This window comes from Pseudochaenichthys georgianus, chromosome 20, assembly GCF_902827115.2.
Source record: "Pseudochaenichthys georgianus chromosome 20, fPseGeo1.2, whole genome shotgun sequence".
Lineage (NCBI taxonomy): Eukaryota > Metazoa > Chordata > Actinopteri > Perciformes > Channichthyidae > Pseudochaenichthys > Pseudochaenichthys georgianus.
In genome coordinates, this window is record NC_047522.1 from 8,732,397 (window position 1) to 8,750,264 (window position 17,868).

At 42.0% G+C, this 17,868-nt stretch overlaps 1 protein-coding gene across 20 annotated transcripts in view; it reads left to right on the top strand.

Annotated features, from left to right (window-relative positions):
• Positions 1–16,172, top strand: part of svila (supervillin a) — a 69,499-nt gene extending 53,327 nt beyond the window's left edge. For 9 of the 20 annotated variants that reach the window (XM_034108236.1, XM_034108228.2, XM_034108222.2 and 6 more), the window contains 26 exons: positions 613–666; positions 1,941–2,021; positions 2,444–2,500; positions 3,122–3,287; positions 3,906–3,989; positions 4,296–4,322; positions 5,030–5,116; positions 5,249–5,426; positions 5,536–5,708; positions 6,115–6,270; positions 7,307–7,443; positions 8,015–8,162; positions 8,250–8,395; positions 8,546–8,721; positions 8,915–9,065; positions 9,181–9,460; positions 10,019–10,173; positions 10,278–10,380; positions 10,850–11,057; positions 11,231–11,364; positions 11,487–11,642; positions 13,292–13,435; positions 13,627–13,748; positions 14,004–14,159; positions 14,902–14,922; positions 15,253–16,172. In XM_034108236.1, the coding sequence (XP_033964127.1) occupies positions 613–666; positions 1,941–2,021; positions 2,444–2,500; positions 3,122–3,287; positions 3,906–3,989; positions 4,296–4,322; positions 5,030–5,116; positions 5,249–5,426; positions 5,536–5,708; positions 6,115–6,270; positions 7,307–7,443; positions 8,015–8,162; positions 8,250–8,395; positions 8,546–8,721; positions 8,915–9,065; positions 9,181–9,460; positions 10,019–10,173; positions 10,278–10,380; positions 10,850–11,057; positions 11,231–11,364; positions 11,487–11,642; positions 13,292–13,435; positions 13,627–13,748; positions 14,004–14,159; positions 14,902–14,922; positions 15,253–15,339 (3,387 nt within the window). In that variant the 3' untranslated portion in view covers positions 15,340–16,172. The remainder of the gene's footprint in view (positions 1–612; positions 667–1,940; positions 2,022–2,443; positions 2,501–3,121; positions 3,288–3,905; positions 3,990–4,295; positions 4,323–5,029; positions 5,117–5,248; positions 5,427–5,535; positions 5,709–6,114; positions 6,271–7,306; positions 7,444–8,014; positions 8,163–8,249; positions 8,396–8,545; positions 8,722–8,914; positions 9,066–9,180; positions 9,461–10,018; positions 10,174–10,277; positions 10,381–10,849; positions 11,058–11,230; positions 11,365–11,486; positions 11,643–13,291; positions 13,436–13,626; positions 13,749–14,003; positions 14,160–14,901; positions 14,923–15,252) is intronic. The other 11 variants (XM_034108225.2, XM_034108240.2, XM_071206951.1 and 8 more) reach the window with 6 other exon arrangements.
• The last annotated feature ends 1,696 nt before the right edge of the window (positions 16,173–17,868 follow it).

A 17,868-nucleotide genomic window follows, 5' to 3' on the forward strand; every position in this document is an offset into this window, starting at 1 on the left:
CAGCTGCTGTTTTTGTTTCCAGCTGCTTATCAGGGTTTGTTCAGCCAGAATAACATTCAGATTTGAGGTTGTCCGTTCATCTAAGGTCAGATTCAACTGTTTTTGACTGTTTTGAGCAGCCAATTTCTGATGTTTTCTACAAAGAGCATGATGTTTTCATCAAATCGGGACCATAAATGATTGTGAAGTAGAGGTCAAGGGAAAGGACGGTTAATATAGTTCATCTTGTTTTCATCCTCCCACTCATCAGGGCCAGTGAACACAATTCAATCAATTTCCTCCTTCAGATCAAAGAAGAGCCAGGTTTAAGATAAGGAAGATACAAAACGAATGCCAACTAAGCAAATAAAGACTCTCATTGTTCCAAAAAGAACATGTTTTTGGGTGGAATTGCCAATCTCGTTACACCATAAATTCCGTAGCCTTGGTGCGTTCCACCAAAGTACACTTGTTAAAGGGCCTCAAAAAGGAAACTAACAGACTAGAAATTCCAATCGGTGTATCCAAAATGTTTTATATGGGAGTTGATCTTGTGATTTGGCCGTGAAATTATTTTCCCAGAAAACAGACCCTTTAGCAACATCCTTTTCTCTCCTGCGACTTCTTGTGTAGGACGATGAAGAACTGATGATGATCGATGAGTTTGCTGTGTCCGACCAGCTCTGGGTAAGGCCAGTGTGCAAGGCCGAAAACACACTGAACACACTGCGGTGCTATTTATCAAGTGCTTTTCTATCGGATTGGGTTAGTCGCAGCTTTACACTTCCTGCTCTTGATAAATACATCCGGAGTGTGGCAAACATGTGGTGAAATTGGTAGTGGTACCTTGTGATGGTGTTTCCCTTTAGGATCAGGGTGCAGGTGTGTAACTGTGGTGTGCTTCTTTAATTCATGCAAGCTCGGGTTTCAGAATAATGACTGTCAGTCTCACACTGTGGATGTGTTGTCTTTGTGCCTGCTTAAATGGTGTTTGTCTCTAATCTTCCTAACTTTTCTTCTCGAGATATGTTCTGGAAATGTTACCTTTTGTATGATGCCTGGAGAGGGATTATAATCTCTTTCTGATAGTCAAGGCCAGAACTGTTGTTGAAGTTAAATTCAAACAGCTTGCCACACTGCTGCGCTCCCGTTTCCTCTCCATGCCTGATGCTCAAGGCTATACTGGGGTCATTTCCTCTGTAATATTTCTGTGGATATAAGAAATGTAATGCCGTAAAGAAGAGTTTACATTCTAATATTATGGATGATTTCTAGGCTGATTGCAATGTTAAGATAGACATAACATTTTAAGATTTCCCTTTTTAAGTGAAAAGAACACGCTGCATTATCAATATTCTTCATGACAGGGGTCAGGTGTACTGACAAACCCACGGAATTATTAACCCTGTGTGCTGTACTGTAACAACAGACAAAGTTAGCCATTACCGTGGGATCATATTGGAGCATTTAGCATCTAAGGAAATGCACACATTAGCACAAGTCTGGTGAAAACATATGAACTAATGAGAACAAATATTGCCCTGCATCTGCTGAATGTTTAAGAAGGTAATTACTTGCTTGTCCACCATAACAACCTTATAACTTTATAAAATTGTCTATAATAATGTTGTATCTATAATATATTATAGGTTTACACATTGCACTTCAAATAATTTTATTTAAATAATACAGGTAAAGTACAAAAGTTTTAGCAGTCTTTTCCAGATTAAAAAACACAAATGAACTCCAATGAAACCAAATAAAGAGCAAATAAAGAGCAAATAAATGTGTAGTCACCTAGCTCTGGCCAATTTAACTCTGATGTCATCACTATGACATAATCAGTGGTTAGTACACCTAAACGACTGTTCTTGCAAGCATTAACCCTGACTACTAAACGTATCTTCATGTGTAAAATCTGTATAATACTATTACCTTTTTCCACGGCTATGTCTCTATAGGATCCGCTCTTTGCCTCTACTTTCTCTCCTCCACCTGAGCCTCGTCTCCATACTCCTTCCCCTGATGAGTCAGCAAGCCAGGTAAAAAGCTGCATTATCTCTAGCTGCATGCATTGCTTGCCGATTAATTGTGTCGCCACCTCCCTTGCTTTGGAAACCACACACCAATTAAAAACCCCATTGTTTCGACATGCATCTTCCCTGTAAGGTTTCTCAAATGCTGTGCAGCCATACCTGTGTGGGCATTGACACTGAATTCCCTCACATTAAAAACCAATTCACCGACCTGGGCACCTTACGTTCAGTCACGCTCACCCTGCTCCACTTTCAAGCCACTTATCCCCGTCCCAAAGCTTTGTCACTTCGCCTATGAAGTCAGCATGGCAACCCCTTTAGCATCAAATGCTTGTGCAAAGCATGACCATTTCCGACCATCTTTTCATCCTTATCTCTAAATCCTCATCCTTTCTTACCTTCCTCATCCATCCTTTTTGGTTGTGAAGACCATCAGATCTCCCAGACCCATGCAGGTGGATGCGAGACACCCCTGGAGACGGAAGGTGACCCTGTCAAATCTGTGCTCTCATACATTAAATCTCCAAACTCCCCCTCCCAAGTAGTAGCCTTTGCACACATGTACATTTTAAAAATAAAATGTGAACCTAATGAGTAATGTAATATAAGTCTCTAAGGATACTTTCTGCCCTTGTTCTTTTTCAGTCTTAACTTAAATGTTGTTTAACTCATGGGTGACACTAAAACCTTGTTAACCTCTCTGCTACTTTGTCTTTTGTGGATATCGCTCGCTGTTAAAGCAAATACAACATTTAAACACTTATTAACAATCATCCAATGCCGACATAAGATGGTTCTATTGTGTTTTTCAGTATGTATGTATTATTTTTTGTTGAGTGAAAACAAACTTATAAGAAAGTTATTTATTTCAACTCGAGTATGTTAGTCGTTCCAGAATTCGAACACAAAGAAATATTGTGGATACAGTTACGTCATATACTCACAAAAGGGTTTCAGGAATGCATCGAACTTCACAAACTGAAGATATATTACAGCAAAGTACCCTCGGGTGGATGATTCCTTTAACTGTCAATCAGGAGCATTCATTCTAAAAGTTTGTATTGTAGCTGACGGTAACCTCTCCCTCCTCCTGTCTCTGATCTTAGAGAATAGCTGATTCTGAGACGGAGAGCCAGGGGAGCGATGCGCACATGTCCATCCAGGAGAGGAAGCTGCTGATCGTAGCCCAAGAGGAGGCCTGGAAGATGAAAGGCCACGGAGCCGCCAACGACTCCACCCAGTTCACTGTGGCTGCACGCATGGTGAAGAAAGGTCAGAGGGAAACTGAACACACATATTTTCACTTCATTCCTTCTCCATCTCTGAGAATTGCTATGCAAACAGGGTGCACAGTTCATATCACCTTGGAGTGTTAAGTCTGCTGTTCAGTATTAGCTCTCTGCGTTCCTCCAGAGAGTGGCTGCTGAGAGACGGAACTTTTTTTTGTCGGAAACTTCCATATTAGCTTCAAGCTCAACCAGAGGGGGCAGCTGATGGCAAGTTTAATTTGTCTTTTGGGAGATTAGCAAGATTATAGCTAATGGAGTAAGGGTTCAGTGCCTTAGCCAGCTTCACAGGCACCTATAAAGTCTCTTTAGCTTTGACTTCCTTTTTAAAGTTAGTTGTTTGCTCTAGTTATATTGTTTCCTACACATATACTGTACTACTGCTGCATATTGTTCCTTATTATTTAGAATATGACTTTAAAACACACACCTGTTGTTTTCTTTGTGAGGCCAACAACGGTTCACCACTCATCTATAGAACCAATGTGTTGGTAACATTGCAATTGTTGTCTTAACCTATGAAGTTAAAGTGAAAACAAATGCTGTTCATGCCATAACATGTATAGAGCATGGATGTTCACACCTTTCTCTGCTCATACAACAGGGTTGGCTGCCCCCTCAGCCCTCCAGTCCCTAGTGACCTCCAAACCCAAGAACAGCAGCCTTGCCATCTCCAAACCACAGGAGGGTCAGTTTCTTTTTTGTATTCTTCCTAGCGTTGTTGTCATTACACCCTTGTTACCTGAGCTGGCCCGGTTCTTTAAATGGGTCATTTAAGACTGTAGAGTTGAGCTGCTTCTTCAATCCAATGTAATCTTAGCTGACATGACTTTGATTAACTGAATTGTTCTCTTGAACGTGGGTGTATTTCTCTGTTATACAATGTCAGACTCTCTGAGCTCACTGATGCTACATTTCGAGTTTTTGGAATGATTCTGGGACTCACCTCTTTCTAACACCATGTCATTAATTCTCTTTGCTTCTTTTTCAAAAGACATGGAGGAGATGTCTGATTACGAAGGTGTATTCCTTTTTTCCTTTATTTTTGTTAGTGTTGCCCTGAATGCAATCATCATCATCATCATCATCGTCACCAAAACCACAAACATCATCACTAATGTGGCTGGTGTTGCTGTGAGACATCTATTAGGTCATTATAGCCTAATAGAATGTAAACAATACGACAAACTTACCATCGAGATGCATGGGTCTTAATTTGAGTAGGATTCATATTTAGCGGCTGTTTAGTGTTGTTAGAATGCCTGTGACTGATTGAGTAAAAATGCTCGGATTCTACTTCATTGTGACTTAATATGCAACATGCAACTGTTCATGCTCAGTCATTGTTCAAAGTCAGCTTCACTGTTGGCTCGTTGGCCTCTGAACAACAGAAACAGGGGCCCAATCCCAATCTTTGAACAAGCAGCTCCATCCATGTTTATATCCCTTTCGTGCCTTCCTTCACTATGAACTGTAGGTTACCTCTCAGGCAGAGTCTGCTGTAATGTGGACTAATGGAAATTGAGTTGCCAAGAGAGCCACATGAGCCCTCATGCACTTGTTGATTTGACAATGGGTTGGCCCTATCCCCTTGTTAACCTAGCATAACCCACCTCAAAGTTGGTGAGCTGTGAGTGTGGACATTGGGATTGGGCCTCAGATTTCCTGCCTGTACAGAGATAGTCGTTGTGCTATATTCAAACTATATTCTGTGTGTGCGGTGTGCAGAGATCAAGGCCGTCCCAGATCTGAACCTGGAGACAGACTTGAAGCTGGATAAACTGGAATCATTCTTAGGCAAGCTCAACAGTAAAGGTCAGTCTTGTTCGGTATGCTGTCTACTAGTTCAGCATGATCTGATGTCAGACCTTTCATAATGTTCACACAATGAGATGATTTTTTGACATTATTAACATACGACCAATTATTGATTCTTCTTCTCTTCAGCATTTGCACTGCCAGAATCAACCATCACAGTCACTCAGAAGAAGGTTAAGGCAGTGATGTCCCTTGAGGATGAAACTTTTTCCAAGTTCTACCGCCAAGTAGAGGAAGTCCCCGCCAATACCAACAAGGTGGAGATATATGACGACTTTGATGCCATCTTCGGCCCCCAGGTCCCAAAGTAAGCTCTCGCCAACAGAGGTCATTTCTAAGTAATACCACTGACTCAATATTCATGACAACACTACTTCAACTCTGTTGACAATGCTTATTCACTGACCCCTCCGCAGACTGGTGTCAGAGATGGTGCAGCACAGGCGAGCTGTGCGCCCGACACGTAATGTCCAGTCATCTAGGAACCCTCTGAAGATGCTGGCTGCCAGGCAGGACATCAGACACGAGTACACAGAGCAGAGGCTCAACATCGGCTTGCTGGAAAGCAAGAGGATGAAGACTGAAAAGAGTGAGTGGGGATAGATTAGGAGCCTGAAATGCATAAGACTAATACACCATGTGTTGCTTTGACTCATACTGACCTACATCTGAGTTGGAGTCAATTTCCTGTCATTTTACAGAGCAGCGCTCACGTAGTCTGTAGCTTGTTGTGAGAGTGTTAGATGACCCACAAAGTCAATGTCATGATACTCCCATAACGTCCTCCTTCACCTCCTCTGACAGCAATACAAACACGTGTGTATGGAGAGTTCTATATCAGTTGCTGTCATATAAAGACCGGCTTACAAGGTCATTTAGCTGTTGTCTCATCTGTATATAGGAGCACAAATGTAATGATTTAATGTTGTGCTGTTTTGTGTTATGTTTCTGTGAGTCTCATGTCCCCTCTCTGCGCTCTGTTGTGTCCACTACAGTGAATAAGAACTCTAGTTTCTCTGATGTGGCTCTGGCTGGACTGGCCAGCAAGGAGAACTTCAGCAGTGTCAACCTGCGCAGCGTCAACATCTCTGAGCAGATGTCCAACAACAGCGCCGTGCCTTACAAGAAGCTCATGCTCTTACAGGTCAAAGGTCAGTTGCATCAAAAGACAGCTCCAAACAAACACAGACTGGTGCATCTGCACCTCAAACAGGCCCTTGACCTGATGATGGCACGATAACATCTAGTGAATTCTCATTAGGCAACTCGAGCTACACAACTATCATTAGGTTAGCTTAGAGCTGAATTCAATCCAATACATTCAAAATGATTATTGTTTGCTTTTAACTTCCACAACAAGGTTTCTAATAGGGTAGCTTACAAGGTCTTGTTTTAAGAGGGCACATAAACCATCATGTTGTGCAAAATAATACCTCAGTCTTCCATTGAAAGCCCCATCCTTACAAAAGTAAATTGAGGCCAGCCTCTTTGAACAGAAAGGCTAAACGATGCAACATGTTTACTAATCAGAAAGGGTTCCAAAACATCTGTCTACTTTTTCCCAATCTTTTAAATGAGGTTGTATATTTTGTTAGACATAGGAATATATTGGCAGTGAGGCAATAGTGAAGCATCTTTACCTAAGTTACATCAAGTTGTTAGCTACTGCATTACACAAAGCTTTGGAGGATGCCTCCTTTCGAGAGGATATCTAAAATAAGATACATGAGTTGGTCTATTTCGGTGTCGTTACTCCTCCTTTATACGTCTGTTGGTGACAGCTGTTGCTCTAAATCATTCTCCTTAGGTCACCTCAAACTATCCAGGGATGATCCTCTTCCAAAAACCCCACTGTGTGTAATCCGGAACAAATCCACCACATGGGGGGGTATCACTTTGTTGGGAAGTTAGCTACCTGCTTAAGATTCGCATCTGATAGAAACACCTGAATAGCCAATGGGATTGATTGTCAATGAGACAAATGTATGATATAATGTAGATTGCAAACCGTGGGTCCTTGACAAGGTGGACACGTGTACATACATGTTCAGGGTCAAATGGTGATGGCTGGCATGTTGTTGCCCCAACACCTTGTATGATAATGCAGGCATGCTGACAGTGATATTCAGAGCTGTCACTGATAGCCACCTGTTCCTGCGTTGTTTTTTCCTGCCTATGTAACTCCAGGCCGCCGGCATGTCCAGACCAGGCTGGTGGAGCCCAGAGCGTCCTCCCTGAACAGCGGAGATTGTTTCCTACTCATCACACCTCACCACTGCTTCATCTGGACTGGAGAGTTTGCCAACGTCATAGAGAAGAACAAGGTGGGTCCTGCTTTTAAGGGATGCAAAATAACAAAAGCAAAAATAGCTAGATTGAGACTTAAGTTTCAGTCAACACAAGCAGAGCAAGGTTGTAATCTGGGTAGGCCTTCACGTGCAGGATGTAAACACAGCCTTGGGAGGAAGCAATGGTGGCACAGGAAGTGTGTGCTGACAGAAAGGAAATGTGTGTGTCTGAGGGTTGTTGCAGGAAATGGACACAAAACGAAGCTTACAGTAGAGTGTTCTGATGACCTGTGATTGGCTCAACAGAGCACTGACCTCAATTGGACACAAAGGAAAGCTCTGAGTCATGGCCCTCATTATTTATGAGGGGTCGTTTGAATTTAGGTCATTGAAGTTTGCAACCTCTTGTTCCTGAGTAATGAACTTGAACTTTTCCCCTCAAAGTAATGGGGTTGTGTCCTCCAAAAGTTAACCTAAAAAATGCATAGATTTATGTACCTCACATTTTATGGTGCGTCTGCCTTTGAAAGCACAGAAAGCCTGTGTTTTTGATATACCAGAATGCATTGGTTTAATGTAATACAAGTGTTCTCTGTCTTTCTTTCAGGCTTCAGAGTTGTCAAACTTCATCCAGAGAAAGAGAGATTTAGGGTGCAGAGCTAACTATGTCCAGGTCATCGAGGAGTGCGTCAGCACAAACAGCCATACTGCCAAGGATTTCTGGAAGATTCTGGGAGGGCAGTCCAATTATCAGTGTAAGACATTATAACTGGCATAAAGCACACTTTGAGAACTAGATTCTGTAGCAATGCAAGCTAATGGCCTGGTCTTTCTTCTTGCAGCTGCTGGGACGCCAGATGAAGACGAGCTGTACGAGAGTGCCGTTGTTGAGACAAACTGTATCTATCGCCTGATGGATGACAAACTGGTCCCAGATGATGACTTTTGGGCCAAAGTGCCTCGCTGTTCCCTGCTGAACCCAAAGGAGGTCAGACAACCTGACTCAAATCTAAATGTATCTTTTATATGTTGTGCTGTAAACAAGCCACTATGTGTAGGGTTCAAATGTTTAGTAGTTTAGTGCCATCCAGTGGTAATATAACAAATTACACCTTTTTTTGTTTCTGTGCTTCTATAGGTCTTGGTGTTTGACTTTGGCAGTGAGATGTACATATGGCATGGAAAGGAAGTGACGCTGGCACAGAGGAAGGTGGCCTTCCAGCTGGCGAAGCACCTGTGGAACGGCACGTTCGACTACACAAACTGTGACATCAACCCGCTCGACCCGGGAGAGTGCAACACACTTATACCTAAGTACGGAAACATAATTATAGAACAAGAGTGTGTTTACACCTCTGTCTGTGGCTCAGGAGATTTCATAAACTTAAAGTAACAAAAACATGCCACAAAATGCCATAGATGACTGCTAATACTAGAACAGAAAATAAAGAATAGTCAGTTGAAGTACTAGTATTTTTGTACTGAACTGAATCCTCTTTACCTGCAGGAAAGGCCAGGGCCGACCTGACTGGGCCGTGTTCGGCAGACTGACTCAACACAATGAAACCACCCTTTTCAAAGAGAAGTTCCTTGACTGGAGCGACTCCAGGAAAACACCAAGCCCGACAAGAAACAACGACCACAACGCCGACCAAAAGGTATCCAAAAGTACTTCAGTATTATAAAAGTCTTATTACTAGGATAAAATGCCACAGTGAGAAAAATATAATATATCATTCTTAACTCCATACTTCATGTTGATCTTTACCCCAGGAGCAGTCTGCCTCTGATCAGCGCCGTGCGTACGACGCCTCTCTGATGCTGCCTCTGCTCCAGGTGCCCGTCTCCACCAAACTGGACGGGTTCAGTGTGGGGCGTGGCTATGGCCTGGTGAAGGCAGAGGAGTGGAGGAGCTACGAGATCAACACGCTGGTGGTGGAGGTGTGGCACATCCTGGAGTTCGACTACAGCCGCCTACCGCTCCAGAGCATCGGCCAGTTTCACGAGGGTGACACATACGTAATGAAGTGGAAGTACATGGTCAGCACTGCAGGTTAGGATTTTAAATTGGTACATATGCACAACCACTTATACAGTCTCAGGCAGTTTCTTTCCAAACTTCAGAGAAAAACATCTTTAGGCTGAATATGCTACTAATAAGATCATGCACTCTTCAAAAGCCACAACACTAGATGACCCCATTTTTGTATGTTTGTTGCTGTATCTCTACCGTTGCTGTAGATATAATATAGACAGGTCTTCTCTATTTAGAGTCATTCCATGATGTTGTTGAAACGCCTCTCCTATAATGAGTATGCAAAATATAAAACTCTTGAGAAGTCTTCCAATGTGTCAGATTATCCAGTTTGAATTACAGTATCAATAACTTCCTTATAATATCTTGTTCATCACTACTCACAAAAGCACATTTTTCAGATATTATGCTCGAAATGTATCTTTAACCTTAATCCAAATAAATAAATGTGTGTAAACTGATTTATTTAGGCCAAAACCATAGGTAAAGTTTATTATGATACGTATGCAGCATTTTCTTTTTGCCAGGGCTGTAGTCAGTTATTAGTCAGACAATCTAACAAACTCTTCTCATCAGTTGGGAGGAGACAGAAACCGGATCAGCAGAAGACGGCGGGGGCCGGAAAGGAGAAGTGCTGCTACTTCTTCTGGCAGGGCCGCAACTCCACCGTCAGCGAGAAAGGAACCTCGGCGCTGATGACGGTGGAGCTGGACGAGGAGCGGGGAGCACAGGTACAAAAAAGAGAGCAGATAACAAGTCTCTTTTCTTTGTCTGTCAATGTTTTGCACATTTAACTGCATAAGCTTGACTCCCCTCTCATTTCCTCTTCCTCCAGGTTCAGGTGCAGCAGGGTAAGGAGCCTCCGTGTTTCCTGCAGTGCTTCAAAGGAGGGATGGTCGTCCACTCAGGGAGGAGAGAAGAAGAGGAAAACTCACAGAGTAAGCCCACATAACCGCTTCAAGATAGTCATTCATCATCAAGACTAACACACGGTTTGCTCTCTGCCGCTATTCCATCATTTTGGAATAGGCCTAATAAGCAAATTGTGTATTTAGAGGTCCATATTTTCTGAATTATACATGATCTCCAACCATTCTTAATGGAAAAGACTCACAATGGCTGCTTAGAACTGAGTTAACACTAATGATTGCTTCGGTAGCAGTCATAAATTCATCATCGGCCCATAATGAGTGTCTCGTATGTATGAGAACTGTGCTGTAGCTTAGGGAGAAATTGGATTACAAGTATAAAAACAACCCTGAGGGATAAACACTCGCACAGAAACTCTCAGGGACTCTTTATTTCCCACACCTCAAATAACTGAGTTGTCTCCATGTACATAATAAGCTAAATGCCCTAAAATGTATCCTTATTTCTCACCTTTCACTCTGCCCCTGTTCCCCCCAGGTGACTGGCGTTTGTACACTGTGCGCGGGGAGGCGGAGGTGGAGGGCCACCTGCTGGAGGTGGCCTGTCACTGCAGTAGCCTGCGCTCCAGGGTCTCCATGGTGATGCTGAGTGTTAGCCAGCCCCTCATATACCTGTGGCACGGCTGCAAGTCTCAGACACACTCAAAGGAGGTGGCACGTACCGCCGCCAACAAAATGAAAGAAAAGTGAGTGGAATTTGGTTTGGCATAGTATCAGCACTACTCAATGTGATACCAGAGATGAAATTCAAACTTCTGTTTTACTGGACTTTGACTGCCAACAAATAATCAAAGCAGTTTCCTGAAACTTCTTTTTCCAAATCCATTTCTGATGTTTTGACACGTTTTCTCTTGTGCAGCTGTCCTCTGGAAACAGGCCTCCACAGCAGCAGCAAGGTGACCATACGGGAATGTGAAGAGGGAGCGGAGCCCACGGGATTCTGGGAAGCCCTCGGCAGGAGGGACAGGAAAGCATACGACTGCATGCTGCAAGGTAAGGGGATCAGAGTACATGAAACCCAATGAGTGATTTTCAACTTGTTTTTCTTTACTGTAAACACCTATGGATGGTGTAATGAAATGTTTATGTGTGTGTGGTTGACCTTTGACCCCCAGACCCCGGGAGGTTTAACTTCTCTCCGCGTCTGTACCAGCTGAGCAGCAGCTCAGGGGAGTTTGCAGCTGTGGAGTTCCTTTACCCTGCCAGAGACCCCAAACTGGTCAACTCTATGCCTTTCCTGCAGGAGGACCTCTATTCAGACTCTCAGCCAGGTACACATCAATGCACATGTGAAGATAAAAACTTTTTATTTACTGGATGCTTTTTATATTCAAAGTTGATTTACATAACAACAAAGCTTTAAATATTTCTCAATCCAAGTCATTTTACTAAATAATCCACACTAAAGCCCAATTCAACTGGATTTTTTTTTAATCAAATCCACTTCTGAGTGTTTGGAGATTTGATAAGAATGTGTGGATATTTATTTGATAAATTAACAGATCATCAATTTTATTTATTTTTAAACTCTTGAATTTGGTTTATAAAATAATTGTGACTGATATATTTCCTGAGAGGAACATTTTACTATTAAAATAAGCTTATCAATGTTTAGAAATCACCTAAAACATATCGTCGACATGTCCTTGCTGGACATTTTGTTGCATATATACCATCATATATTAAATGAATATCAGCCTTTTTAAGTAAAAGTGAGAAAGTGTGTGCAGCTAAGACTCGTTGCTGTGTCAGGAATATCAATCCATCAATGTGTGCTGAAGACATTCATGTTGATTGATGCTACACTGAACAAAAATATAAATGCAACACTTTTGTTTTTGCTCCCATTTTTCATGAGATGAACTCAAAGATCTAAAACATTTTCTATATACACACAAAATAACCATTTCTCTCAAATATTGTTCACAAATCTGAAAAAATCTGTGATGGTGAGCACTTCTCCTTTGCCGAGATAATCCATCCCACCTCACAGGTGTGGCATATCAAGATGCTGATTAGACAGCATGATTATTGCACAGGTGTGCCTTAGGCTGGCCACAATAAAAGGCCACTCTGAAACGTGCAGTTTTGCTTTATTGGGGGGGTCTGGGGGGGTCCGAAAACCAGTCAGTATCTGGTGTGACCACCATTTGCCTCACGCAGTGCAACACATCTCCTTCGCATAGAGTTGATCAGGTTGTTGATTGTGGCCTGTGGAATGTTGGTCCACTCCTCTTCAATGGCTGTGCGAATTCGCTGGATATTGGCAGGAACTGGAACACGCCGTCGTACAGGCCGATCCAGAGCATCCCAAACATGCTCAATGGGTGACATGGCCGGTGAGTATGCTGGCCATGCAAGAACTGGGATGTTTTCAGCCTCCAGGAATTGTGTACAGATCCTTGCAACATGGGGCCGTGCATTATCATGCTGCAACATGAGGTGATGGTCGTGGATGAATGGCACAACAATGTGCATTTGCCCACTCAAGTCAGGTCGAGACCCCGATGAGGACGACGAGCATGCAGATGAGCTTCCCTGAGACGGTTTCCGACAGTTTGTGCAGAAATTCTTTGGTTATGCAAACCGATTGTTGCACCGATATGCCACACCTGTGAGGTGGGATGGATTATCTCGGCAAAGGAGAAGTGCTCACTATCACAGATTTTTTCAGATTTGTGAACAATATTTGAGAGAAATGGTTATTTTGTGTATATAGAAAATGTTTTAGATCTTTGAGTTCATCTCATGAAAAATGGGAGCAAAAACAAAAGTGTTGCATTTATATTTTTGTTCAGTGTATGTGTGTGTTTTTCCCCAATAGGACAAGCAAGTAAACCATAACATGATTTTTTTTAATTTATCCTGAACCTAAAAACTCTCTGTTAGTCCTCATCTTGTTTTCATTCTGGATTTTCAGCCTTGTTCCTGGTGGACAATCACCATGAAGTGTACCTGTGGCAGGGCTGGTGGCCTCAGGACAGTGAAAGCACCGGCTCAGCCCGAATCCGCTGGGACTCTGACAGGAAGTGTGCCATGGAGACGGTGCTGCAGTACTGCAGAGGTATACACTTCTATTATTAGACACATCAAACTACTTAAAACAATTTCTTGTAGTGTATGATGCAACATTTAGCTCCTTCTTTCAGCATCAGGCAGTTTCAGATTATCTTAAAACAAATCTGTTAAATTGAAAATGATGAACATGAACTCCCCTTGGTAAAACAGCTGCTCTGTCATTGTTTTGATCCACAGAAAAGAATGAGAAGAAGCCTCCCAAAGCATATCTGATCCACGCCGGTCTGGAGCCACTCACCTTCACCAACATGTTCCCCAGCTGGGAGCACAGAGAGGACATCGCTGAGATCACTGAGAGGGTGTGTGCATCCCATCATATTATCTCATTACTCCCAGCCACATCATCTGATCTTAAACAGTGTTGCCCACAGTGCCTTCCTGTAGCCATTAGTGTATACACTGTACTGAAAAACAAGCACTTATTGTACAAAAAGAGACTTATTTTTCCAGGTGCAAGCCATTATGTCTCATTGATTTCCTAATTACATTTGTTGTCCACTATCCAGCTTCCTTATTTGATTGAAAAATGATATATTTGTTGTGTGTGTTGTCAGGAGGCTGAGGTGTGTAACCAGATCATCCTGGTGGAGGATGTGTTAGCCAGGCTGTGTAAGACCAAATACCCGCTGGCAGAGGTTCTGGCCCGGCCGCTGCCTGAGGGCGTGGACCCTCTGCGCCTCGAGGTCTACCTCTCTGATGAAGACTTCGAGGTAAGAAACTGTTAAAAGGGACTTCTTTAAGATATTAACTATCATGGCGGTCAATACATGAGTAAAAGAGAAAACCTTTAGCAGGACAACATGTGTGCAGTTCCCTCTAGCTCTTCAGTGTTTTTGGTTTTTTATTTAGTTTTATGTTTTTTCTGATCCACAACCTGTACTGTTTGAGTTTTCTGCTCCTCTGAACTGAATATTTATCTACAGCAATTGGCTGAAAAGCTCAAATTAACTCGCTTTACACCAACTGCCCAGCACCGAATGACAGCCGGTAAAAGTTAGCAGCTAGCTAGTCAACATAATGAAACAGATAGCAGCTACAAAGTCAAATAAGTACTGTTTTTAAAGTACAGAAAACATACTGTACTTTGCACCTTAAAATGATAAGACAGGTGTTGTTTCACACTCTTCGAATTGCCAATGCATCCTTGTGGAAATGACAATAAAAGAACTTGAAAGACGACAGACTTTAACCCCATAGAACTTATAATATGTGGAGTCAAATGTGACTTTAATCTTTCTTGTTATGAAAAACTGTGAGGTTAGAGGCATATTTTAGATCTTCTCTCCAACTCTATGGCGAAAGATGCATCATTCTGCTTTTTCAGATGTCCCGTATGTTCCTTGCTTTTTCCCTCTTTGCTCTTAAAATCTTGTCTCCCATTTTGTTCTGCCATGCTTTCGCCATTTTCTTTTCTTTATGTGAACCTTTTACTTCCTTCATCCCAACCTCCAGGGTTCAGGGGCTCATGGGAAGGTGAGTCGTATGACATGAGCATGGATGACCTGGAGTGTTGCACAGCATCCTCACTCAACTCAACCATGAACTATCTCTATCCCACTCATCATCATCACTTTTTTTCTAACCCATCTTTTGATTAGCATGCTGTTCACTCACACCCTTTGAGCTGCTGTGGACACGGAATCATGGAGATATGTCCATGGAGATTATACTGCATATGTAACATAAAGAATGAGGGCTGTGTTTTAAATCTCACTGATGCATGAGTGTGTTCTGAGAAGATCACTTTTGAACGTCTGTACACTGAACAATGGTGTGACTGATTGTGTGTGGCTGCTCCGACAGAAAGCCCTGGACATGAACAGGATGGAGTACGGGGCTTTGCCCGGCTGGAAGCAGGTGAATGTGAAGAAATCCAAAGGACTTTTCTAAACGGTTGATGACCTGAAGACAGGAAGTTGTTTTCCTCTCGTGTAACGGAGGGTCGAGGAGGGACTGAGGGAGCAGTGAAGGTATGGAAGAAGGATAAGTGAACAAGAGAAGGGCCCGCTTCCCCTGCTGCACATTCACTTCCATCTTGGTATTTTGGTTGTATAGGTATGAGACTCATGTAGGCGGATGCACCTCTGAGTGATTGCTCTTTTCTAAAGTCACTCTCATGAAGCTAAAGCCTCAAATGACGTCCATAGGCAGAGAGTGCAAGGCCTTTTTATTGAATTTAATGTCAATGTATGTAGATATGTACCATATGCAGAACAGCCCAGTGCCCTTACATTGTGAGAGCAGGCCTGTCAGCCTGTTCAACACACACTTCTCTGTTTAATCTCTATGTATGTTTGTGAATTGCAAATAATTTATATTTATCAAAGTCATATAGGATTTTTTTTTTTAAAGCTTCCTGAATATTCACTGAGCTGAAAATGATTGAATAAACTGTATGATGAATGTTGAAAAGCTTTGTGTCATATGTTGATAAATACTGGATATTACAGAATTATCTCGTGCTGTACAGATCACCATTTGCCATTTACAAATCAAATGATGCTTTATTATTATAATAGTGTCACTATTATTTCAGTTCCAAGAGAGTATACATGCTTGATAAGCGGCAGAGATAGAGGGATGTTGAAATGTATGTGATTTTTAAACCCTGCAGTGTATAGTGCCTTGCTTTGTGTACAGTTTATATAAAGTTCCTAGTCTGCATTTTGAAGACTTTTTGTGATATAAATAAATATTAAACAAATAAATTCTAAAAGTCAGAATACTTTTCTTGCCTTTTGTTTTGTTCATGGTACCTGCCAATTTACTGTAGTACTGTTCTAATCACACCATGTATTGGCTGCATGTGAACACAATGTGAACATCATAGTCATTTATAGCCCAGTAGAGGGCAGTATAATACTAACTTCTACAGACTTGTGGTATGACCATTACGCTCTAATGATCAGATGGATTAATGGTGAGTCCCTTTAAGTCATTAAAGACTCTGTTACTATCAATAACAATGAGCACACTGTCTTTGATTCAGTATTCAAACGATTCGATTTATTTTCTGTGGTAAATTATTATTATTATAGTGTATATAAGTAAGTATATATAAGTTAATTTGCTCAAGTGTACATAAGTACGGGGGGGGTACATAAGTACAATTTTGAGATACTTGTACGTTACTTGAATATTTCAATGTTTTGCTACTTTGTACTTCTAGTCCACTACAATTCGGAGGTAAAGGGTGTAATTTTACTCCACTACATTTAGTTATTACCTTTAGTTACTTTGCAGATTTGGATTAAAGATGTGAAATATAAATCAAGTGTTAAATCAGACTTTAGTTCCACCTGGAGTAAATTCACAAGCTACCCTGCAGTATACAAAGTCATTAAAACTAGCTGCACCTTTACCAGCTTGTATAACACTTCAATGATCAATCATTATAATCAAAACATAACATCTATATTATTCTGAAATGGAACAATCTGCATAATGAGTACTTTAGGTATATTTTGATGCGTATACTTTTTTACATTTACTTGAGCAACATTTTGAATGCAGGACTTGTACTTGTAACAGAGTATTCCTTCACTCTGGTACTTCTACTTTTACTCGAGTACAAGATCTGAGTACTTCTCCCACCTCTGAAAGTACCCAGAAAGAGAGGCATACTGAAGCTGAGTGGTTTCGACCTGGGGTGAGTAACCCTATGTGGGGTTGGTATAAACATTTAAGGACATTACAGAAGATAAATAGTGTTAAATATGAGAAATGACTGCAGAAACAGAGCAAAAAGACGGTAAGGTCGCAATAAGTCTTAGCATTGTTGTATGGGGCTATAAACCAATTAAGTAAAGAAGTGATTTGATGACTGTATGGAAAAACAAAAACTGAACAGCAGCTTCCCAGCCGACACATGACTTGTCATAGCACGAAAAACACATTTGTTACTAACAACATTAAAGGTGACTCAGTTCTATTGAGGTGCGTTAGTCAGCCTGAAACTGAAATGGCATTTAGCCATTACTGATTTTATTATTTACACCTGCGCTTTTCCTGCCCACATTTCTAATGTGAAAAACCCAGTTTAGTCATTGTAAAGAAACAACGGGGGGGGGGGGGGGTGTCTACAGAAGGTCCAGTTGTGATAGACACGGTTCGATTCTATGAGTCCCGGATGACCGCCAGCGGTGGTGCTTTAAGCACTGGATAGGTCCATCGCGCGCATGCGCAGCTCGATTACCGATAACAACAAAGTCACCTGTGACCCATGTGACACCGGCTATATCAGCCGATGTCGTCAGAGGATCTGTTCCCAGAATCTTCTCGCGAGCACACAAGAATTCTGAGTGACAGGGAACTCTGGCGGTCATCCGGGACTCATAGAACTGTAGTTACAGCCGTAACTATCGTTCTATTTCGTCCCTACTGACCGCCAGAGGCGGTGCTTTAAGCACTGGATGACTT